Source organism: Chaetodon auriga, chromosome 3, assembly GCF_051107435.1.
Source record: "Chaetodon auriga isolate fChaAug3 chromosome 3, fChaAug3.hap1, whole genome shotgun sequence".
NCBI lineage: Eukaryota > Metazoa > Chordata > Actinopteri > Chaetodontiformes > Chaetodontidae > Chaetodon > Chaetodon auriga.
Window position 1 is genome coordinate 19538656 of NC_135076.1, and position 19298 is coordinate 19557953.

The 19298-nt window shown below is 42.9% G+C and overlaps 1 protein-coding gene across 1 annotated transcript in view; it reads left to right on the forward strand.

Annotated features, from left to right (window-relative positions):
• The window catches only part of agbl4 (AGBL carboxypeptidase 4), a 262639-nt gene that overhangs the window by 169707 nt on the left and 73634 nt on the right, over window positions 1-19298 (forward strand). The window contains exon 6 of the mRNA XM_076725999.1: window positions 6816-6855. Coding sequence (XP_076582114.1) covers window positions 6816-6855 — 40 coding nt within the window. The remainder of the gene's footprint in view (window positions 1-6815; window positions 6856-19298) is intronic.

Below are 19298 nucleotides of genomic sequence, written 5' to 3' on the forward strand. Positions count from 1 at the left end.
CGTCTCTGAGAAAAGGCAGTGGCATGGCATGAAATGACATGGTGCGTGTTTGTGTGCCATATGCATACAGTATGTGTGTGTTTGACTGCATGCTTGCATATTCATGTGTCAGCATCAGCCACGTGCATCATCTGTACACGCCTGCTGTTGCGCACATTATCAGATTACTGCAGTTCACAGTGTTAGAGGGAGTGCAGTGAAGGCAGCAGCAGGGAGGACTGTGTGCCCTGTGCAGGTGGCCGTGGCTGTCCTCTCCCTCTGCTCAAGAGGAAGCTGCTCTCCGCTCTCAGAAGGAATAAATCTTTTATTTGGTTTGTTGTATTTTTAACCGAGGGCTCCTGGTCACGCAACAAAGGCTTGCTCTCCATCCCCTCTGCTGCCATCCTCTCCCTCCTCTGCTGAGATCCACAGCACACGTTCCCTTACACTGTCATGCAAGTGGAGACACGATCACACTTCTACTGGCGCATGGCCATTTTCCCAAAGAAACAAATAGGGATTTTTTTCCTACTTTCACTGGATTATCATTCTTCTGGCAAGTCCAACGAATATTCGTATCTATAGGTCTAATATTTGCTGTGATAAATTTTTAGGAATATTAATTAAAGACATGATTGTATTCATATGAAAATGTGTTAATCTTGATCTATTACATTTTGTGGTTTTAGGAAGCCTTCCATCCTGATCACCTGTATTCCTCTGACATTATGATGTACTTGATCTTAGTTGGCGAGACAGCCACACCCATAACATAAAAAGCCCATCCCATTAGCTCATTCTTACCTCACCTCCCCTCTTTGTTACCAAGGGACGATGACTAAGATGCAGTCAGACACGCAGACTGGGGTGCCAGAGTCCAGGCATTGTATGTGCGTGTGTGAGAGTGCGCGTGCTTGTGTGTGTGCGCGCGTGTGTGTGTGTGTGTGTGTGTGTGTGTGTGTGTGTGTGTGTGTGTGTGTGTGTGTGTGTGTGTGTGTGTGTGGCGGGTTTTTAGCTTTGTGAGTGGAAATAGTGACTCAGATGAGATGCCAGATGAGGTAGACAGCGGAGATGAGATGAGAGGACCAGAGGAAGATGGAGGATGAGTCAGGCTGTTGACAGCGATTCTCTCACTCACAACCCCATCAACCAGCGACCCTTGCCCTGACCCTGGATATATGATCAGGGGATGTTTGTGTGTCTAAGTGTGTTTATGGTTCACAAGGGACAGCAGTGGGACTGGATCCAGATGCTTGTTTCCTGTTTGTGACCTCATCAACAGAACAGAAGGGTAAATCCTGGATCACAGCACACAGCAATAACTAATGCACTTACCAAGCCATAATGTCAGCATTGCCTTTAGACAAAACATGCTCATATTAAGCAGTGTCCATTCCATAAAGCAGCTGTAGTCATCATTTATAATGGATCACATGACAACTTGTATGTGACAGGGGTTGCTAGTAGTGACTAAAACACAGAGAATCATCACCGGACTCTGCAGTTCCCCTCAACTCTTCAGTCCATCATGAGTGTGTCAGTGTCTTTCAGCTCATTGTTTTGGTTTTTGGCAGTTTGGGTCCACTCACACTACCTGCCCAGCAAACACAGTAAGCAACTAGCTGGTGAACACAGTGGAGCATTTAGCAGCTAAAGGGCCACATATTTCCCTCAGAAGTTGGTGGAGATCAAAACAGAGCTGAAAAGAGGACAAATATTGAACCTTGTGGCCAGACACAAATGAATGCTAATGTGGCTAATGTGCCTTATCCGGCTGTGTAACTGTTTGCCAAGCAGTCATTTGAAGGTGTATGTCAGTGTTTACAGCTTGTTTCTGCTTCCAAGGTTTGTCCAATTCATGGTGATCTCAGTCAACGTGATTAATGTAGAATAACTTATTACTACTATTCATAGTACTACTAATGCCACTACTACTACTACTACTACTGTAATAATAATAATAATAATAATAATAATAATAATAATAATAATAATAATAGGGTATTGTTGTCTGTAAATAAACCTTCCCACGCAATATATTTCACTGCCTATGGAGCTTATATTTTATAGTATTCTCATCCCACAGCTACATCAAAAACTAAAAACTGTGCACATCATAGTTGGATGGTGGCTGTGGCAGTGTAATTTAGCCATATTGGCTTTAAATTAATTTGAAATGAGCTACAAAATGATGGCTAGGATTTTAGTTACCCCCCCCTCCCCACCCCCCACCCCCCACCCCCATGGCTCCTCTGCCTCATCCTTCCTCCTACTTCCTCACTCTCTTTTTTCTCTCTCTCTCTGTGATAACAATCAGCAAATATGAAAAGTAAATTCTGGAGGAAATGTTGGCAAATGAGTTTTGGGTAGATTGTGCATGAATATTTAATTTAGTCATAAAGTAGGGGTTTAGTACATTAATGGCTTTTCCACTGCTGTCACTCCATTTGACCCCCCCAGATTAGGATGGTGGCACAGTCTGCTGTCTGGTCTGCTGATTGGTTCTGTTAATGACCATATTCATACTGATTACAATATTATAGATTTCTGTAGGAGGATGGGGGTTGTCAGACTCGTATTAGAAGTCTATTTATTAAATAAGAGAAGGTTTTTTTTCTAGTAATATCCAAGAGAGACTAATAGAAACTAATAACAAGGGAATCTGATAAAGACATTTAGAGAGCTGAAAGTGAAACTGAGCAGTTTGTCTTTTAGTCAGAATATCAATTCTACAATGGTTTGAAGACTTTGCAAAATTGCATCTTTCCACTTACGGAGGTAAATATCGAACTTTCTCAGGACCTGCTCTCATAAAACATTGCAGAATAGAAGCACTGATGCTGGCCTATTGGTCAGCTTAATACCCAGAAAAATAAAACTTAATTATGTTCTCATATAACACTGTAGCTATTTTCAGATGATTCAGGACTCCGGTCCCTTGGTCCCTATCAGTATTGTTTACTGTGCTGCTGTCCGCTGAGCCCCAGAGTCCACGTAGGCTGGCTCGGCTACTGTGACAGCTGGAGTGGCCGTCACCTCTGGCTCCCAACTGCTTCCTTGTTTTCTGACCTAATAACACTTTAACTGGCAGGTCCGGTCTACATTCACCTGTGGTAAACATCTGTGTACCTGAGCCAGAAAGGTTTTTGCAAATAATGATTTAACCTTCTTGGATTTCTATACAAGTGTAGCCTGCTGCATCAGGTCGGTCCAATTAGTGCCTGTTTTGCTGTCTTCCGTAAAAAAGTATTTTTGAGGCGTTCTAATACCAAAAGATATTGACAATCATTTTATGCCCCCGTGAGGTGACCCCACCATTCTGGTGTACAGGAACGAAATCAATCAATCATTTAGTCAATTATAAATACTCAGTGCAGTTTAAAGTTACATCTGTTGCAGTGGGTTTTGTGTCATCATGGTAGAGAGTGGGCAGTGGGCAGCCACTCTGAGGCTGGCTTCAACCAGGGTGTGATCTCTCCGCTCTTGGCTGTGTTTGATAAAGATTAATTCAATCCTATTTTCTGCCCTGAAATGCTTTTGCTAATGTAATTCTCTCTGTGTCAGATTCCCCGCTCTCTCTCTTTGTGTGTGTATGTGTGTGTGTATGTGTGTGGTGTGTGTGTGTCTGTCTGTTTGTCTGTCTGGCTGTCTGTCTTTCCCTCTTAAGGAACACTAAGCACCTTATACATGTTAATGACAACAAAAGCAGCAGGAAGTCAGAGCAGTGGCAGTGTGTTGTAATTCTCTACCACAGATTCATTACCTGTGTATAAGCAGTGTGTGTGTGTGTGTGTGTGTGTGTGTGTGTGTGTGTGTGTGTGTGTGTGTGTAAAACAATAGGGATATTGAGAATAGATTTTAAACTGTCATCAGGTTTAGAACTGCCTTGGTCCTTGCTATGTTCTGTGCACTTATGTGTGTTTTCCTGAGTCCACACATCTGCTGTCATTCATATTCATGCAATAATCTTAAATGAGAAATAATTTCAAATTATGCTTTAGTAGTCAGTCTCCCATAGTTTTCACTTGCAGAGAACTAGAGAGCCAGTAGAGGGTGCTACACAATCCAAGTGATTATTGAATCAACCTCTCTGCTAATACAGGCTTTCATGTTCCATAAAGTTTGGACAAATCTGCATTTGTTTTTATTACCTACTATTTATTATAATTCAGCAGTACCACACACTTTATTTGTGTAGCACACAGTATCATTCACAAGACAAGGAAATTAGACAGAAAAAGACATGAAAAATAAATCTGAAAAAGGAGATGAATAGGAGACATTTAAACCAAATAATGACAGTGAATAAATAATAATAAATAATCAGTAAAAACATGTCTAAAAAGAAGGGTACTGTGTTAGGGAGTAGTGAGTTACTGCAGCTGTACAGACCGAGTAGGTTTTGCTAAAGAAATCTACATTTACACTACTGCACATTTAGTGTTTCTTCTACATAGAGACATAGCGATATAGTATTTTCTGGGGTAGTTAAGGCTTGTGATGGAGGCTTAATCACCTGGGCGGCAGCAGAACAATGGGTGTAAATGTTTGTATGAGGTTACTGTTTCCTGCGGCGGCTCCATGTCTGACTGACTGCAGAGAGTCAGCGGTCTCCACAGGTTGGAGAAGCAGAGCGTGCGTGGATGTGAGTTGGAGGTGGGGGGTGGAGACTATGTGTGCGTAAATGTGGTTGTGAGTGAGTGTATGTGTAGTGGTGGACCTTTATGATCTCAGCTTGCTCTGTCTCATGTTGTCACAGTGACCTCTACTGCTTACATGGTCACCCACCCCAGCATCCATACCTCCTCCACCGCACACAGTGCACCAGAGCCATATCTTAACTGGTAACCTGCAGCCCACCATACTGTGCTGGTATACTGATTTTTACTCAAAGCTAAATAAGCAAATGGACCTACCTATCTAATACCTCAGCTTCAGCCTCCCAAATTCTAACATGTTACTGGAACATGTTCCTATTAGGGATGCGTCTTGTTTTTTTCTCCCTCAGTCAGAGCGCAAGCAAAACACGCCCTTTTTAGTACATAACTGAAACTCTCCACAAAGCCCACACACCACCCGTCCTGCGTTGAGTAGTATCGCCACATCTTTCTCATCAGTTTGCAATAATGTAATGTGAAAAATGCATTCTGTCTGTCTGTCCGTTCATTTCAAGCTCTTTGCATGGCACATACATTATGTTTAAATTTACATTAAATAAACAGACAAAATCATTGTACATACATGAAAGTGCTGTTAAATTGTGCATAATTATAATTTTCTTTTTTCCAACACAATATTAAACAGTGTTGAATAGGCAAACCACCAATTTTACATGTCAAAGTCATCTTACTTGGGCCGAAGATCCAGTGTTTTTGGAGCTTGACCCAAACTAGAGGCTAAACATCAGGACATAAGATAAGACAAGATAAGATAGACTTTATTTATCCCACAATGGGGGAAATTCACATGTTACAGCAGCAACAAGACAGAGTGCAAGAAGTCAGAGGACAAGAAGACAAAAAAATATGGCACGTGATATATACCCTATGGTAATTTACAATATATACAATACATACACACTTAGGTAATTTAAAAAACATCTTGACCTTGGTTGCCTTTGACCATTCATTTCTTAGATGTGTCTCTCACAGGTAGGTCGTAATGTCACAGTACATCACTGGAGCACTCCTTTAACATTATCCTCGGCAGACAAAACACAACACTCTAACGTAACCTGTGAAGATATTTTCCTTCTTACCTTGATCTCCATCCTGAGCACTTGTCTCTCATAAGACGTTTTTTTTGTCAGAGCGCTGTTACTCTTAACATTGCAGTCTTTGCTGTTACTACGGTGTTGGTGAACTTGTGTTTGTTATTCCATCGTTGCACCCAGTGGGCCCCTTTCCACTCATATTGTATATTATAAGTCATTCTGAATAAGAGCATCTGCTAAATACTAAAATAAGTGTTTGGTAGCCTATCAGAGAGCTCCACTCCAGGCAGCACTGTATGTGAGGAGAGAAGGAGCATGCTGAGAGTCTCTTTGCTTATCCCTCTCAGCAACTGGTTAGTATGGTGCTTGAATATTAATGCAGTCTGGTCCTAAAAGCTGGCTTTGACTGTGACCTAGCTATACTGTGTCTCACACACACATACACACAGACCCTTCATCCTTTCCGAGGATGTGAAGATCTTCTTTCCTGAGGGACTGATAGATGAGGAGGGCTGAGGTGTTGATTACTGCAGTGCTCAACAGTCAAGTATGTGTGTGCGTGCGTGCGTGCATGTATGTGTGTAGAAAGGCAGGAGGTTAAAGAGAAGGGTAGCCAGCTCGCACCTACTCTAGACTCCTTCTTAGCTGCTGGAGACATCAAGTGTAAAATTGCACACTCTGTGAAACACACTCACATCAAAACCCATGAGGTCACACACACACACACACACACACAGATACAAACACACACAAGTGTTTGGAAACTACTTATAGTTATACAGGCTTGCAGATTCTTCATAGTAGATACTAAACTACACACGACGTGCCTTAACAGAGGTACAGTTTTCACATGGAGGAAGCATCCTAAACGATTTTGTAAAAATAATGACACTGCATCTCTTATATGGTGTAAATTTGCAAAATGATACCAGTCATCGCTGTGTTTACAGCTGTCAGCATGTCTCATACATTACAGTTCCAGCACATCGTAAAATGACCAAAAAGTCCAGGTGTGAATTGAATGAATGTGAGCTCAATTAATAAGACTTTCTACAAGGCTGCAACAAGATAATTGATACTAACTGCATGCCATTTGTCTAACTCTCTTCTCTCTCTCTTGCAGCAACAACGGCGTCTCGACCTGTTAACCATCACCAACTCTGGTAAGTCCCTGACTTCCCATGACCTCACTCGCTCTTCACTCTTTGCCTCTCTACCTCAACACCACTCTACCACTGGTCATGAATGTACTTTCCATGTTTTTAATTTAGTATTGATCTGACAGAAACGTGCCAGTAAGGCACCCAGTGTATTTTCCCCTAACACACTTCTGGATGCTAAAAGGCTCACAAGCTGTTTTCTTAATGCTGCTTTACCCAAACACCGAACTGTTGGGTAGTGGGTGCAGATCACATGGTGCTTGTGTTGTGGAAAACCCCGGAGCACTGCTGATTTGATGGCTGCTGGTCAGTCACTTGAACATTTTGTGTGTTAGGATGTGATGTATTAAATGTCAAAGAACTATCGCCTTGAAGCTTTTATAATGGGATAAGATGGAACTGGTGAATTTCAGTTGTAGTCAAGCAAGTCATTTGGGCAAACATGTGCCCCCAAGGGTATGCCAAGTACATGTGCTTACATCCCTCTTTGTGTGTTTGCGTGTGTTGTAAGAGTTGGTTTTGTAGAGCATATGAGAGACTTTGTCCTCAGTCTGGGATTGTTGAATGATTAACCAGCAGGTCAGATAACTGTCCTACAGTAATTGTGGGATCCCAAGTGGGATGTAATGTCACCTTAACTGTGCATGTTAACACATTTTACTTGGTATGTGTTTACAAGATGCGTTCACGTGTGTTCCTGAGACCCTGCAGTGTACACGTCTAAAAGTCTTTCATAAACAGCTGAACTGCTTTGTGCTCATACAGGCACACACTCCAGAAACACTCACACACTTATGCCTTTATATACTCTTTTATAATATAGCACAGTATTCAGAGCTGCAACAATTAGTCAGTCAATATATTCGTCATTTGAATGAAAATGAATCTGCAGTCATTTTACAATCAATTCATAAATAATATCAAAACACAGCTACATCTGCTTCCTATGCACCACTGAGACGCTGTTATACATGCAGCTTACATGAAGCACTCATGTGCTAGCAAACCATTCGTTTTAATAAAGACCATGAATGGAGTGTTTTCAGTGAATGTCTGTGAGCATGTCGTATGACTGTACTGTTTCATTTTTCTTTCAGTCTGCATGAAAGGCAAAATATGTTTGCAGCTTGAGCAAAGTAGTTTGAATAAACTTGTAACATGAAACAGTCAGACACACATGCTGCTCCAAGTTTGACTGGATGTGGAAACATGTCACAAAGTAGTTGCACTGTTAGACATCTACGCCGGTCTCTTACTGTCGAGAGGCAGCTGTGAGAACGAGGGACCCACTGAGATGGAAAGCAAGGAGAAACTCGAAAAACGGGGGAGGAGAAACAGATGGGGACGGCAAGGAGGATGCAGAGACCCATATGTCTAAAGTATCTGGATGATCTAATATGCTTTGATTAGAATAATGCATATGTGAGGCTCATGGAGACCGGGTTAATTTAGCAGGTTTACGTTGCAGCTGTTCAGCTCAGGCCCCTGGCTTTCACAGTTTGACAGAGGGCAGCCAGAGAGAGAGAGAGAGAGACAGGGCCGGGAAGAAGGGCGAGAATGTGAGACAGACTTTAGAGCAACTTTATATGAGTCAAGTGAGGAAGACCAAAGAGGAAGGGATATGTGATAACATGTATGTATGTATACAACAACTAAATGCCAAGTGTTCTTTGCAAACCCCACACCGGTTTTGCATGGCTGGTTTGGTGAAGTTTCTTTTTTCCTCTGAAGCTCAGACAGATTGGTTGGGGCACACTGGTGAATTCTGGTTCTTAATGTCTTTCCAGCAGGATTATGTCCAGGCTTAAGACACTAAATAAAGTCTGCTGAAGGCACTCGTGTGTTGTCCGTGGCTGTTCGGTTTGCTCTGTTTTCTTGGTTACAGGTGGACTTTCAGACCCATCATTCCCTCAGTCCTGACGTGTCTCCCATCGCCCTGATCATCATCAATGTGGCATCACCATGTTTCATGTGTGAGGCCTTTGAAGGCGGTTTACCTGTTTTTTTGTCTCATTGTAACAGAGGCTATTTTTCCCAATGGTTTGCGTTTGGTAAAGTCCAGGTTTGATGTCAGATCTGTTGAAATCATAACTGACTCGTCTAGTCATTCAGGCCTGATCAGTGGCAAACCTCTTTTATAACCTCGATTACAAAAGAGCTGGGACACGTGTAAATCGTGAATAAAAACAGAATGAGGGCGTATAATAGGTTATCCTGTCTAAAATGATAACAAAAACAGACAAATTTCTACTGAATCACTACGACAAAAAATTGTGAAAAGCCAAGGGATCTGAGTGCTGCAAGCCAACAATGTTTTGTCAATGTCTTTTTTGTTGGTAAGCCAAACTTCAGCACAATCACTAGTGGACACGGTAGAACGAGCCTTCTCCAGTCTACACTCGTGGAGGGGCCCTCGATAGGAAGGCCTGGGCCCTCGACTTAAACAGCTGTGGATTATTCTCACTGAAAGGTTTCTTTCTCTGACCAGTGAAGCTCAGTGTGCTGTGTAAATTATTGCAGGTCATTATTCAGGCTGTTGTTATGTGTGGCCTTGAAGGGAAGTCCATTATATTCTTAACTTGGCAGACATATTTTATCCTGCCCTGCTGCTTATTACTATTCACAGTAGGTGAGCGGACACACACACACACGCACACGCGCGCTGAACACGGTGAAGGTTATTATGATGGCTGTATGAAGAGCAGGTGAGGCTTTCAGATGAATGACTCTGATAGGGAAACACAAGCAGGACATCCTCTCCTTCTCTCTGCAGATTAAAGGAGTTTCCGCTCCTTCGCTCCCATTCTCCTTGTCACCCTCTCACGTGCCTGCTGTCGGCACCTCTTCCTCTGCTCGTTTGACTTAGCATCTCTCGTTATCTGCCGTTATTTATTAGGGATCTTGTTTTATCACTTTGCCTTTGTCGCCTTCTTTCTGCCCTTTTTGTGTTGCATCATTCCCTCCTTCCTCCATCCTTCGTTCACCTCTCTTTGTCTCGTCTTCATAGCATGGACAGCAGGAGGAATCGCTGGGTGGGAACAAACTAATAGGCTCAAATGGCTTCATAACGCGCTGTGTGTGAGGGAGAAAGAGATTTGATAAGGATTCTACCCCTGCTGCTCTGTTGGCCTCTGTCTTTAATGGCGTTCATTAGCTTCTGTGAAGAATGAGTCACACATATAATGGAGTGCATCTATACTTTACATACGGTACAGAGATATGCACACAGTGGAGAAAAAAAACAACCACAAACACGCAGTGTCTCTTTACTCTGTTTTCACACACACAGGCGCTCTCACTCCCACACACAGACCCACTCAAACCTCACTCGGCCCTCTTTAATTGGACACTTGAGCAGCGCACGGCTGCATCTGGCTCCTGTTGAACACAGCCTGACATTTCAGACTGCTGACCTTTCCAGCCCCGCCACAACTAAATAATGATTAGTCCTGGCAACTGTTCCACCACACCAGCAGCCAGGTGCGCACACATGCACACAAGCATGTACAGATACCACACAGACACACACACACACACACACACACACAGGTGCAAACAGCACAAAACAGAACAACAAAAACACCTGCATTGAAGGCTTTGTCTTTTCACAGTGAGAAAATGGGGTGCAGACATTGATTTGAGAGGCCATTGTCATTCTTTTAGCTTATCGATTAGATTGTCCTTTTCCATATCTGCAGTCAGCACCCAATAATGTGTTGTTCTAAATTAACTCTGCTTGCCTCTGTTTAGTTTCTTCTTTCCCCTTTATGCGCTCTCAGCATTACAGTGGAAAAAAGGTCAATCATATTCATGAGATCTGGGCAGATTTGAGGGGATGGTTGTGTGTGTGTGTGTGTAGTGTGTGTGTGTGTGTACTGGTGCGCACGCTTTTTGGTTTGCGCACAGATGCGTGCGTGCAGCATGTGTGTGTGTGCGTGTGTCTAAAGCAGTGAAGCAGCGTGGAGATAATAGGCAGTTCTCAGATCTCCCCTCACACTTTCTTCTTTTTCACTCTATCACTTCTCTCTTTGTATCTCCATTTCCCTGCTGTTTCTGTCAGGACAGAATAGAAATGTTCTTCATTAGAGCCTCTCTTTCTCCAGATATTCTTTGTGTTTCCTGCTTTGCTCCCTCCAGACAATACCACTGACAATACATATCTCTGAGGTCAGAGGTCACGTTTGGCGCAGCCAGCTCCTCCTCTATTCAAACGCCGTCTCCATCTTTCATTCTGCATAGTTACAGTGTGGAAAATGAAGTTTGTAAGTTTAGCATGTGAGAGGCATGAACAAGTTATTAAGCATGGAGCTGATGGCTGCACCCATAATTATTTTAGCCTTATTGTTTCCATGGAAACAACCTGGTCAGGGTATATTCCTCACATGAAGTCATTAAATATTAAAATTTCAATGTATATTTTGAGGATGGGGTATTCAGGAGATACTTACATAGTGCACGAACAGTTCAAGCACAGCTAAATTTAACTTTCTAAATTAGCTCCCCACTGTTCTTTCCTCCCAGTTTGCATTAAAGCACACAGCCAGCAAAACTGAAAAGGCAAGTTAATATTACAGTCACCTATACACCCATTTCTGGTAGTCAGTGATGAAATAAATATAATTAATTTGAAGGAATGTGCTGGAGTAATCGCTCACTGGGCAGCAAATGTGTTTACCGGCTTCAAAATGACCTGCAAATACAGACAAACAGCCGTGATTTGGAGGTCAGGCTGTTACTTCATCTTTCTAATATAGGCTACAACTGATGAATGAAATAGTGCAATAAAGATTTCTGATCTATTTAACGCTTTGATCAGTACAGTAGACACGAAAATGAGGTTTCCTACTGGGATGGCACTTGCAGTTGCTCATATTGCCAGGAGGAGCAACAGTTAATAAAACAAACACACCATTAGGAAAATAAGGAGCCGTGGAAATTGGTTTGGCTGCTCATTGCCAGTTATTACAGAAAGCTCAGCTATCGGCAACAGGTTTGTTGTCTGCCTACCAAACTTAAACCGGTCAACTAAAACAAAACAAGCAGCAGCCTCGTAAACTGAAATAAAAGGAAAACTTTGTAAAGAAAAAACAAATGCTCTGAAAACTGAAAGGAAGTGGTTATTTCAGTTCTCATTGTGGTTTACAAGGAGGGAGAATTAAGTCTTACACTCCCATGAGCCTCGCTTTCTCTCCCAAGAAGTACCAGCATTAACAGTGCCTTACCATATGCATAACACGTGTCAGAAAATGGGAATTACTTCTAACTAAATTGTCTGCACCGTGAACGTGGGGTCAACAGAGTTTTCTCTAATTTACACAATGCACCAGCCTGGACTTCTCTCAGCCATTTAATAGCTTCCATTTCTTCAGATGAAAGTCTCTGGGCAGCCATCCAAACAATATAGCGATATATCATCTATTTATGTCTTTGTTGTGGTGGTGCTATTGTCCTGACTATGATGTATTTTTCTTGGTCTTCTTGCAAATTGCACTCATGGAGTTCTGTCATATTGGCGTAGTAAGAGTCTCACTCCCGCCTCTAAGTCCGATGAAATGCTTGCTTCATGAAGCTCAGGTAGAATATTTAAACTCTTTGTGGTGGTACCATTACTGTTTGACTTTGAAGAACTCGTGTTTGTGTCAGAACATTAATCTTTCTTTCTTTATTCTTGCAGATAAATGGAAGTCTAACCCCTCGTGCATGCCAGTTTCCTTTTTGTTCATCAGTACAGACTTTCATCAGCTGATTTTTATCTGCGAGACCAATCCTCCTTTGAGTAAAGCTGAAATATAAGAAACCTACATTCATTCATTGTGCTGTCATTTCATCCTCATCTACTCCCATCTTTCTATAAAACCACATCTTAGAGCTAACCAACAAACATCTAACCAACCAATAAGCTGCAGTTCTGTGTGCACCAGTCTTTAGCACCTTTTAGCCACGCTCACAGGATTTCTCTGAAATGCTAATTATGACCTTGTCACTCCTTTTAAAATAGACAAAAGTGTTTAAACTGCTTTTTTTTCCTCCGATTTGTAACACTGCGCCAGTCCTCCTTTAATTGTTGAAAATAGAATAGCCTGTGGCAGCAGTTTATCTATGTACAGCAAACAGAAACCATGAAGTTTGGAAGTCAAGAAGGCTTCGCTTTTGGAGCTCTTGCTGTGCTGTCCTTGATACTTTGAGCAAGTGCAAGCTACTCTTGCACATTCTTCCTACCCCAGTGTTTTCGAAGACAGTGTTTCTCCCCAGCCTGAGTTGATCCAGGGAAGGTGGAAAGACAGGCCTGAGACAACCTGTATACAACCTCCTGCTTAATATCCAGGCCTGTGGTGCATACCTGAGCTGATAGAAATCTCTGGGTGGCTCGATCACTGCGTGCTTGACTGGCTTTCATGCTGGAGAGCTGCAGAGATTTGTTTTTAGTGGAGCACAAGACTTTGCACCTTGAGGGAGAGAGGGAGGGAAGAAAGAAAACAGAGAAGAACATTATTTGTAAAAAAAAAAAAAAAAAAAAAAAATACTATCAGGCTTTTGTGTAAATGAGCAGCTGTGAAAACAACACTTCCTATTATTGCCCTAATTATATCCTTTCTCTGTGAATTTGCATATTTTATCTCCCTCCTCTTCATTATGGGGGACTATGCTTCCATTTTGATGTGCTTAAAAAAACACATAAAACAAACAAAGAAGGAGATGAAGGATAGGAGGGAGGAAGGGAGAGGGGCACGCTGGCCGCCTCATATTGAGTATTTTCCAGTTGATTTTGTTGAAGGCTTCTCAGCAGCGTAGCTAAATAAGCAGCAGCATGCTAATGAATGGAGAATGAGTGTGATAATTTACCAGACAAAGAATGGAGGGCTGTGAGAGATAGGAACCAGGAGGACGGGGGAGGAAAGGGCAGCACAATATTGAAAATATTTGGAAAATATTTGTCATCAAACAATTATTTAAAACCTGTCTCGAGCCTATATGCCTGAAGGCTCGTTTTTGTCAAGCCTATATTGCTAATGCTTAGAGTAAATATTCCCTGTGTCACAAATACGGTAATTTCACGCACTGTACACACAGCCAGCCATGTGTTTCATGTTTTTGCATGCAGAAAAGGAGAGAGAGAGATAGGGAGAGAGAGTGCTAAACTCAGAGGACAGTAAATGACAACAGAGAAGCGTAGACTCTGTCTGTCCTCTTTCTAAAAGGGCGATGTGACGAAGGCAGTAAACAGGCTGTGGGCTCTGAGATTATTTCTTTGTCACCAGCAGAGCCACCAGTGTTGCTGAGCACTGCTGTGGAGCAAATCCTCCTAGAGAGGACTGATTGGATTTTTGTTCCAGGGAGCCTTTTGTGTTAGCAGCATAGGGACTAGATAATAGAGGTTGATGCCACTCTGTCCCTGTGTTATGGCTGGTGGATTGAGTTTTTGGACTGTGTGTGTGTCTGTGTGTGTGTGTGTGTGGATGTGTGTGTGTGTGGGTGTGTGGAGCCAGGACATTGTCTCTCTAAACAACCACTATATCACTGTTATTGACAACCTATTGCATCCTCTTTGCTTTAGAGCATGTAGGAACATGTGGGGGATCTGCTAACAGTATGCATACGTGTTCCTAACAGTAAGGCTTTACCGCTAAGATTAATTGTTAATATGATAACCTGCCACTAATATTCTGTGCAGGTATACGTACGTTGCCAGGAGATACTCACTGCCACTGGTCAAGGTCATTATCAGCCTTTTCTCAGTCCCTCTGTCAGATCTACGTGTGGAGCATGTATGCCCAGTGGGTGTGTATGTAGAGAAATGTATGTATGAATTTTAAAAAAAATGTATAAATTATTGATTTCCATAGGGAAATTTCCCTTTTAATTGCCCTGCTTTCCGTCATCAGGTTCACTTACAGAAGGGCAGCGTCGGCCTTTTCTCCAGGAAACTTCAACACAGCAGCACGCTTGAACCCGAGGCCTCACTCATTACACCACCCTGCTGTCCTGTGTGTGAGCGTGTGTGACTTTGCACCGACCTCTATTGGAGACCAAGGAATGATACTGATTTTGACAGGCCAATCACAGTCAACAAGCCAGTTAGAGCATCCAACAGTAAGGACGGTCAGGAAGTGAGTTTTCGAGAAATATTACCCCTTGAGGATAAGTATAGATTCATGGGTATCAATCCACGACACTGTCAAACCTCTGCACGTGTGGTCCCTTAATTTATGGGACAGTAAAAATTGCACGTCATGAACCGAAACATCCTCTGTGGCCGTCTCTCAGCTCAGTGAGAACAGAGGTGGACTGTTGTCAGGGTTTGTGTCTCAGGCCGTGCAGCAACCGATTGCCAGATTCGTCTTGACTGTTTTCTCCAGCGTAGACCTAAATGTGCCTCAGCAGTGACAGATTGTGCTTCCTGCATCTGGATTGCAGAGGAGATGCGTGATATGTGACTGACTTTTTCACTGTCATGGCAGAAGATGGGTTGCAAGATGCTGCGACTTTTCCATGTGGAGTGTAGCTATGTGTGCGGCCAGATTCCTGGCAGGTCGATGTGAAATTAGACTGTTTTACCACGGATTTGAATCGGTTTGGGTCAACATTATTTCAGTTTAAACAGATGAAAATGTGTTTACATTTTGTTGACTGGAGTTTAGATTTGCTCGCTAAGATGAACGGCAGATTTGGATATATGAATAAAAACATGAAATAGAATGAGGATACAAGGGAAAAGCTTGTCTGGCATAACCATGTTTTATTGTACTTTGGAGAGTCGCAGCTCTTTCAACAGAAATTAAAACAAGAGTAATAAAAGAGCAGCAAGTGATGGCAGAAAAAAAAGCAACTAACAAGACGACTGCTGGGTCTTGTGCTTTTTCAGACGCAGCAGCTGCACCAACCCCGTGTTAAGCTCTGAATCAATCTTAACCTCCTCCGAGTGTACAGTAATCTGCAGGAATGATTCTGTGGATCTCAGATCTGTGACCTTGACTATCCTTGACTTGTGTGTTTGTGTGCGTGGGTGGGGGTCTGTGTCTGGCTGGTTGGTGGTTAAGTAAAAGCTGCTAGTTGTCAAAGCACTTTGCCCCTCAACATGCCCCTGCCCCTCCCATCTGATCCACCACCCCACCAGCACGGGTTCCCCCAACCCGTAGCGAGGAGCGAGCTGCTGGTTGGCCTGGGTTGTAGCTGCTATTATGTGTCAGATGCTGCGCACCTGTGAGCCTGGCTGCCCCTCTGCATGACGGCCGACTGCGGTCGCTCGTCCAATCCCAGTGGCTCCCTGCTGTCAGCCACAGCAGCAATAAGAAGTTCTCTGGCTGCCTCCGTCTCTGTCTGACAGCCGCCCTGGAGGAAAGGGTAAGAGAAGCAAAGGGAAAAGAAGGAAAAGGGGGGAGAAATACCATTAAGATGAGCTGTATTCCCACAGACCAAAGCCTGCCCACCAGCCATGTGCTGCAGCTCACCTGGCTGCCAGATAAGTGGAGATTAGAGGAGAGGAGACGGTGGAAAAGGTATTAGAGGCATCAGAAAAATTCTCTCTGAAACCTGGGGACAGCCTTGATACTTTTAGGATTTCTTGTGTCGTGTCTGACATTTGATGCTGATGCAGAAAGGGCACAGAGAGAGACGGTCCACGCTGCTCTCACACAGATGGGGCAGTCTTCGTGCTTTTATGTATTTTTGCTTATTTGTTCCCTGTAGTCTATTGTTCGACTTGCTGTTGCCACTGTATGAATTACAGTTTTGTGAGTTCCCTATCTAGTTAGTGGAGAATAACAGTCTGGTGACACTGGCAGGATCAATACAGGGCCGCAGTAGGAGGTGGAGCGGCCCTAATGAACTGAATTGACTGGTGCTGAAATATGATCAGTATTTCTCTGGTGGTCATTATGTTCCTTATGAAGAAGATCAATGTCTCCTGGGTGGATCACTGAGTATACACAGCATGATGGCAGGGCCAGCGCTGATACCACTCTAAATACTTAATGAAGGATTTAAATAAGTTTTGCCTCCGTGAGTGTGTGTGTGCTCCATGTCTGTCTTTTCCTCGTCTTTCTCTTTCAGTCAAAGGTCTGTTTTCAGGCCCTGCGGCATTAGTAACTGATGTGCTTCTATGAGGCTGTGCTGTTCATTTCATGGGCTATCACTTTTTAAATTGGTGAATGCCTTCTTCATGGTTGATTAGTAATTCATGCGGAGCTAATTAAGAGGCATAATAAGAGAAACACTGGTGAGATGCCTCCAACCAAAATAGGAAACCGGTTTTTACCCCGGACTGTAAACAGTTGTGATTGATCGTGGTAGCGTGTTGCCCATAAAAGACGTTTACGCTTCTCTGAATGTGTCATCTTGGACCCAGACGCCCATATCTTCACTTTGCTCTGCGCTTTCCTGATCTTAGAACATCTTTTCCACCCTGCCATGCCTGGCATCGTCATTTTGCTGGGTCTGTTGTCTGTGTGCTGCTGCTCCTGCCCCTGCCAGCCATCATCACGCACACACCTGTACGAGCATCTGTCCATCCTGCAGATTGGCACAGGTGCTGCCTTTAGATTGGGTGTCGACGTGCCGTGATGTTACTGCACACACCTCGTAGACGTTTTTCACCTTAATTGCAAGACCCCCTTGTTCTCTTTTTCTCTCTATGTCTGTCACATGTCACACACATTTACACACATCCACTTAGCAGCATGAAGGGGTCGTTTATTTTATCTGTTTGTCTGTGAGTCAGTGGGAACTCTTTATGATTCCTGGCGCAACGCGGCAATGATGACGTGTGTACCCGCAGTCTAATTCCATCATCAGCATCATTACTGCTATTATCCTGTGTCTCCCTTTAATGCAGGCTAATGGATGACCAATAAAGATAGATGAGCCTGGCAGTGTGGAGCTAATAGGCAGGACATGATGTCTGGCTTCTGTCCTGACTTGAGTCTTTACCCGATCAACGGCCCTCAGAGATAAAAACAGAGCTAAAATATTATCTCAAGGTATTTCTTCAGCTTTAATGAATCACTGTATCTTCAGCTAATTAGCATGCCGATAATCAACTCAGAGTGGATTCTGTATGCTTGAGAAAGTATTTTTAAAAAGAGCTGATTGGATTTATTAAATAAACAGCAGCTGTGCTTTTAATTCTCCTAATGGTGAAAAGTCAACACGCAACAATGGTCACACAGCATTTGACTGATGTTTACAGTGTTATCACTGAATGCTGTTTGGGTATGGAAAGGTCATTTTAGACTTCACTGAAAGTGGCATCATCCCATCTGTAATTGCTTGCATATAGATCTCTATAACTGTGTGTGTGAGAGTGAGAGAGAGAGAGACCCTACTGTGACATGTCAAAATGTCTTCTGTGACTAAGGCTTGGGACCCACTGAGGGTCAGAGACATGTCAATCAAGCTGTCTTTACACACCCAAAGTGGACTAATTAGTCAAAACACCTGTGGACCATGGGTATGCAGAAAACTACTGACTGCTGATTTTACTGACACTTTTGAGATTATTCATAAAATACAACATCGTGTTGTACGTCATCACTGCCATAGGTCATATAGAAAATTACATGTGCATAAAACAGTGTGTTCATTCAAGCACTGTGGCCTGGTTGAAGCTGAACAAGAGAGTTCAGCAGTGCAGTGGAGCAGTGTACCATGAAATAATTACAATGAAGAAAAAGGGAGTACATGGGTTTAGTTTAGAGACTTTCAGTGCATGAAAATAGTTCTCACAGAGGTTGGCATGTAGTACGGTAGAGCAGAAAGACTAATTCTACCATATGACAAGGTGTTAACGATCACAGTTCTCTAAATTGTGCTATCAAGAATAATGACAATACAAGACGTGCATCTTTGGAGCTCCTCTTTAAATTCTAGATTGGGGAGGAAGTTGTTAAAATGGAGTGGTGTCCCACTTAAAACACTGGCCACTTCAAAAACAGAAGGCTCCAGAAACTGAGCAGCCTTATGTTGACAAGCCCAGCCTCGAGGACAGGAGAGCCATTGAACAGCAGCTTAGATTAGCAGTAATCCTCCGGTCGACTTGTTGAGAAGCTGCTCAAATCTCTTGTCTATCACTCTCACTCCTGTTATAGTTTGTGGCGCTCTGCCAAACTATCAGTGCATAGATATATATGAAATCACCATGGCTCAGCCTGGAAAAGAAGAACTCTTGTTATTCCTAACCTCTAAAATGCCATTTATTGAAAAACGTTGCAGAATTTAACTTCTGTAGAAGTATATGAATGTTACATTTTGACAGTTCAACTTAGTGCTTCTTTACAGAAAAGTGAAGCGAAGCCAATCAATGGCATAGCTGGGAGATCTTACCACTCACTTGTATTGAAAACAGCCGAAAATCCTGCTCCAATAACTGAAATAAAATGACTGCCATTCCGTTCTGAGAGTTATTGTCACCGCTTTGTTTGTTTGTTTTCAAATTCTCTTGTATACATCGA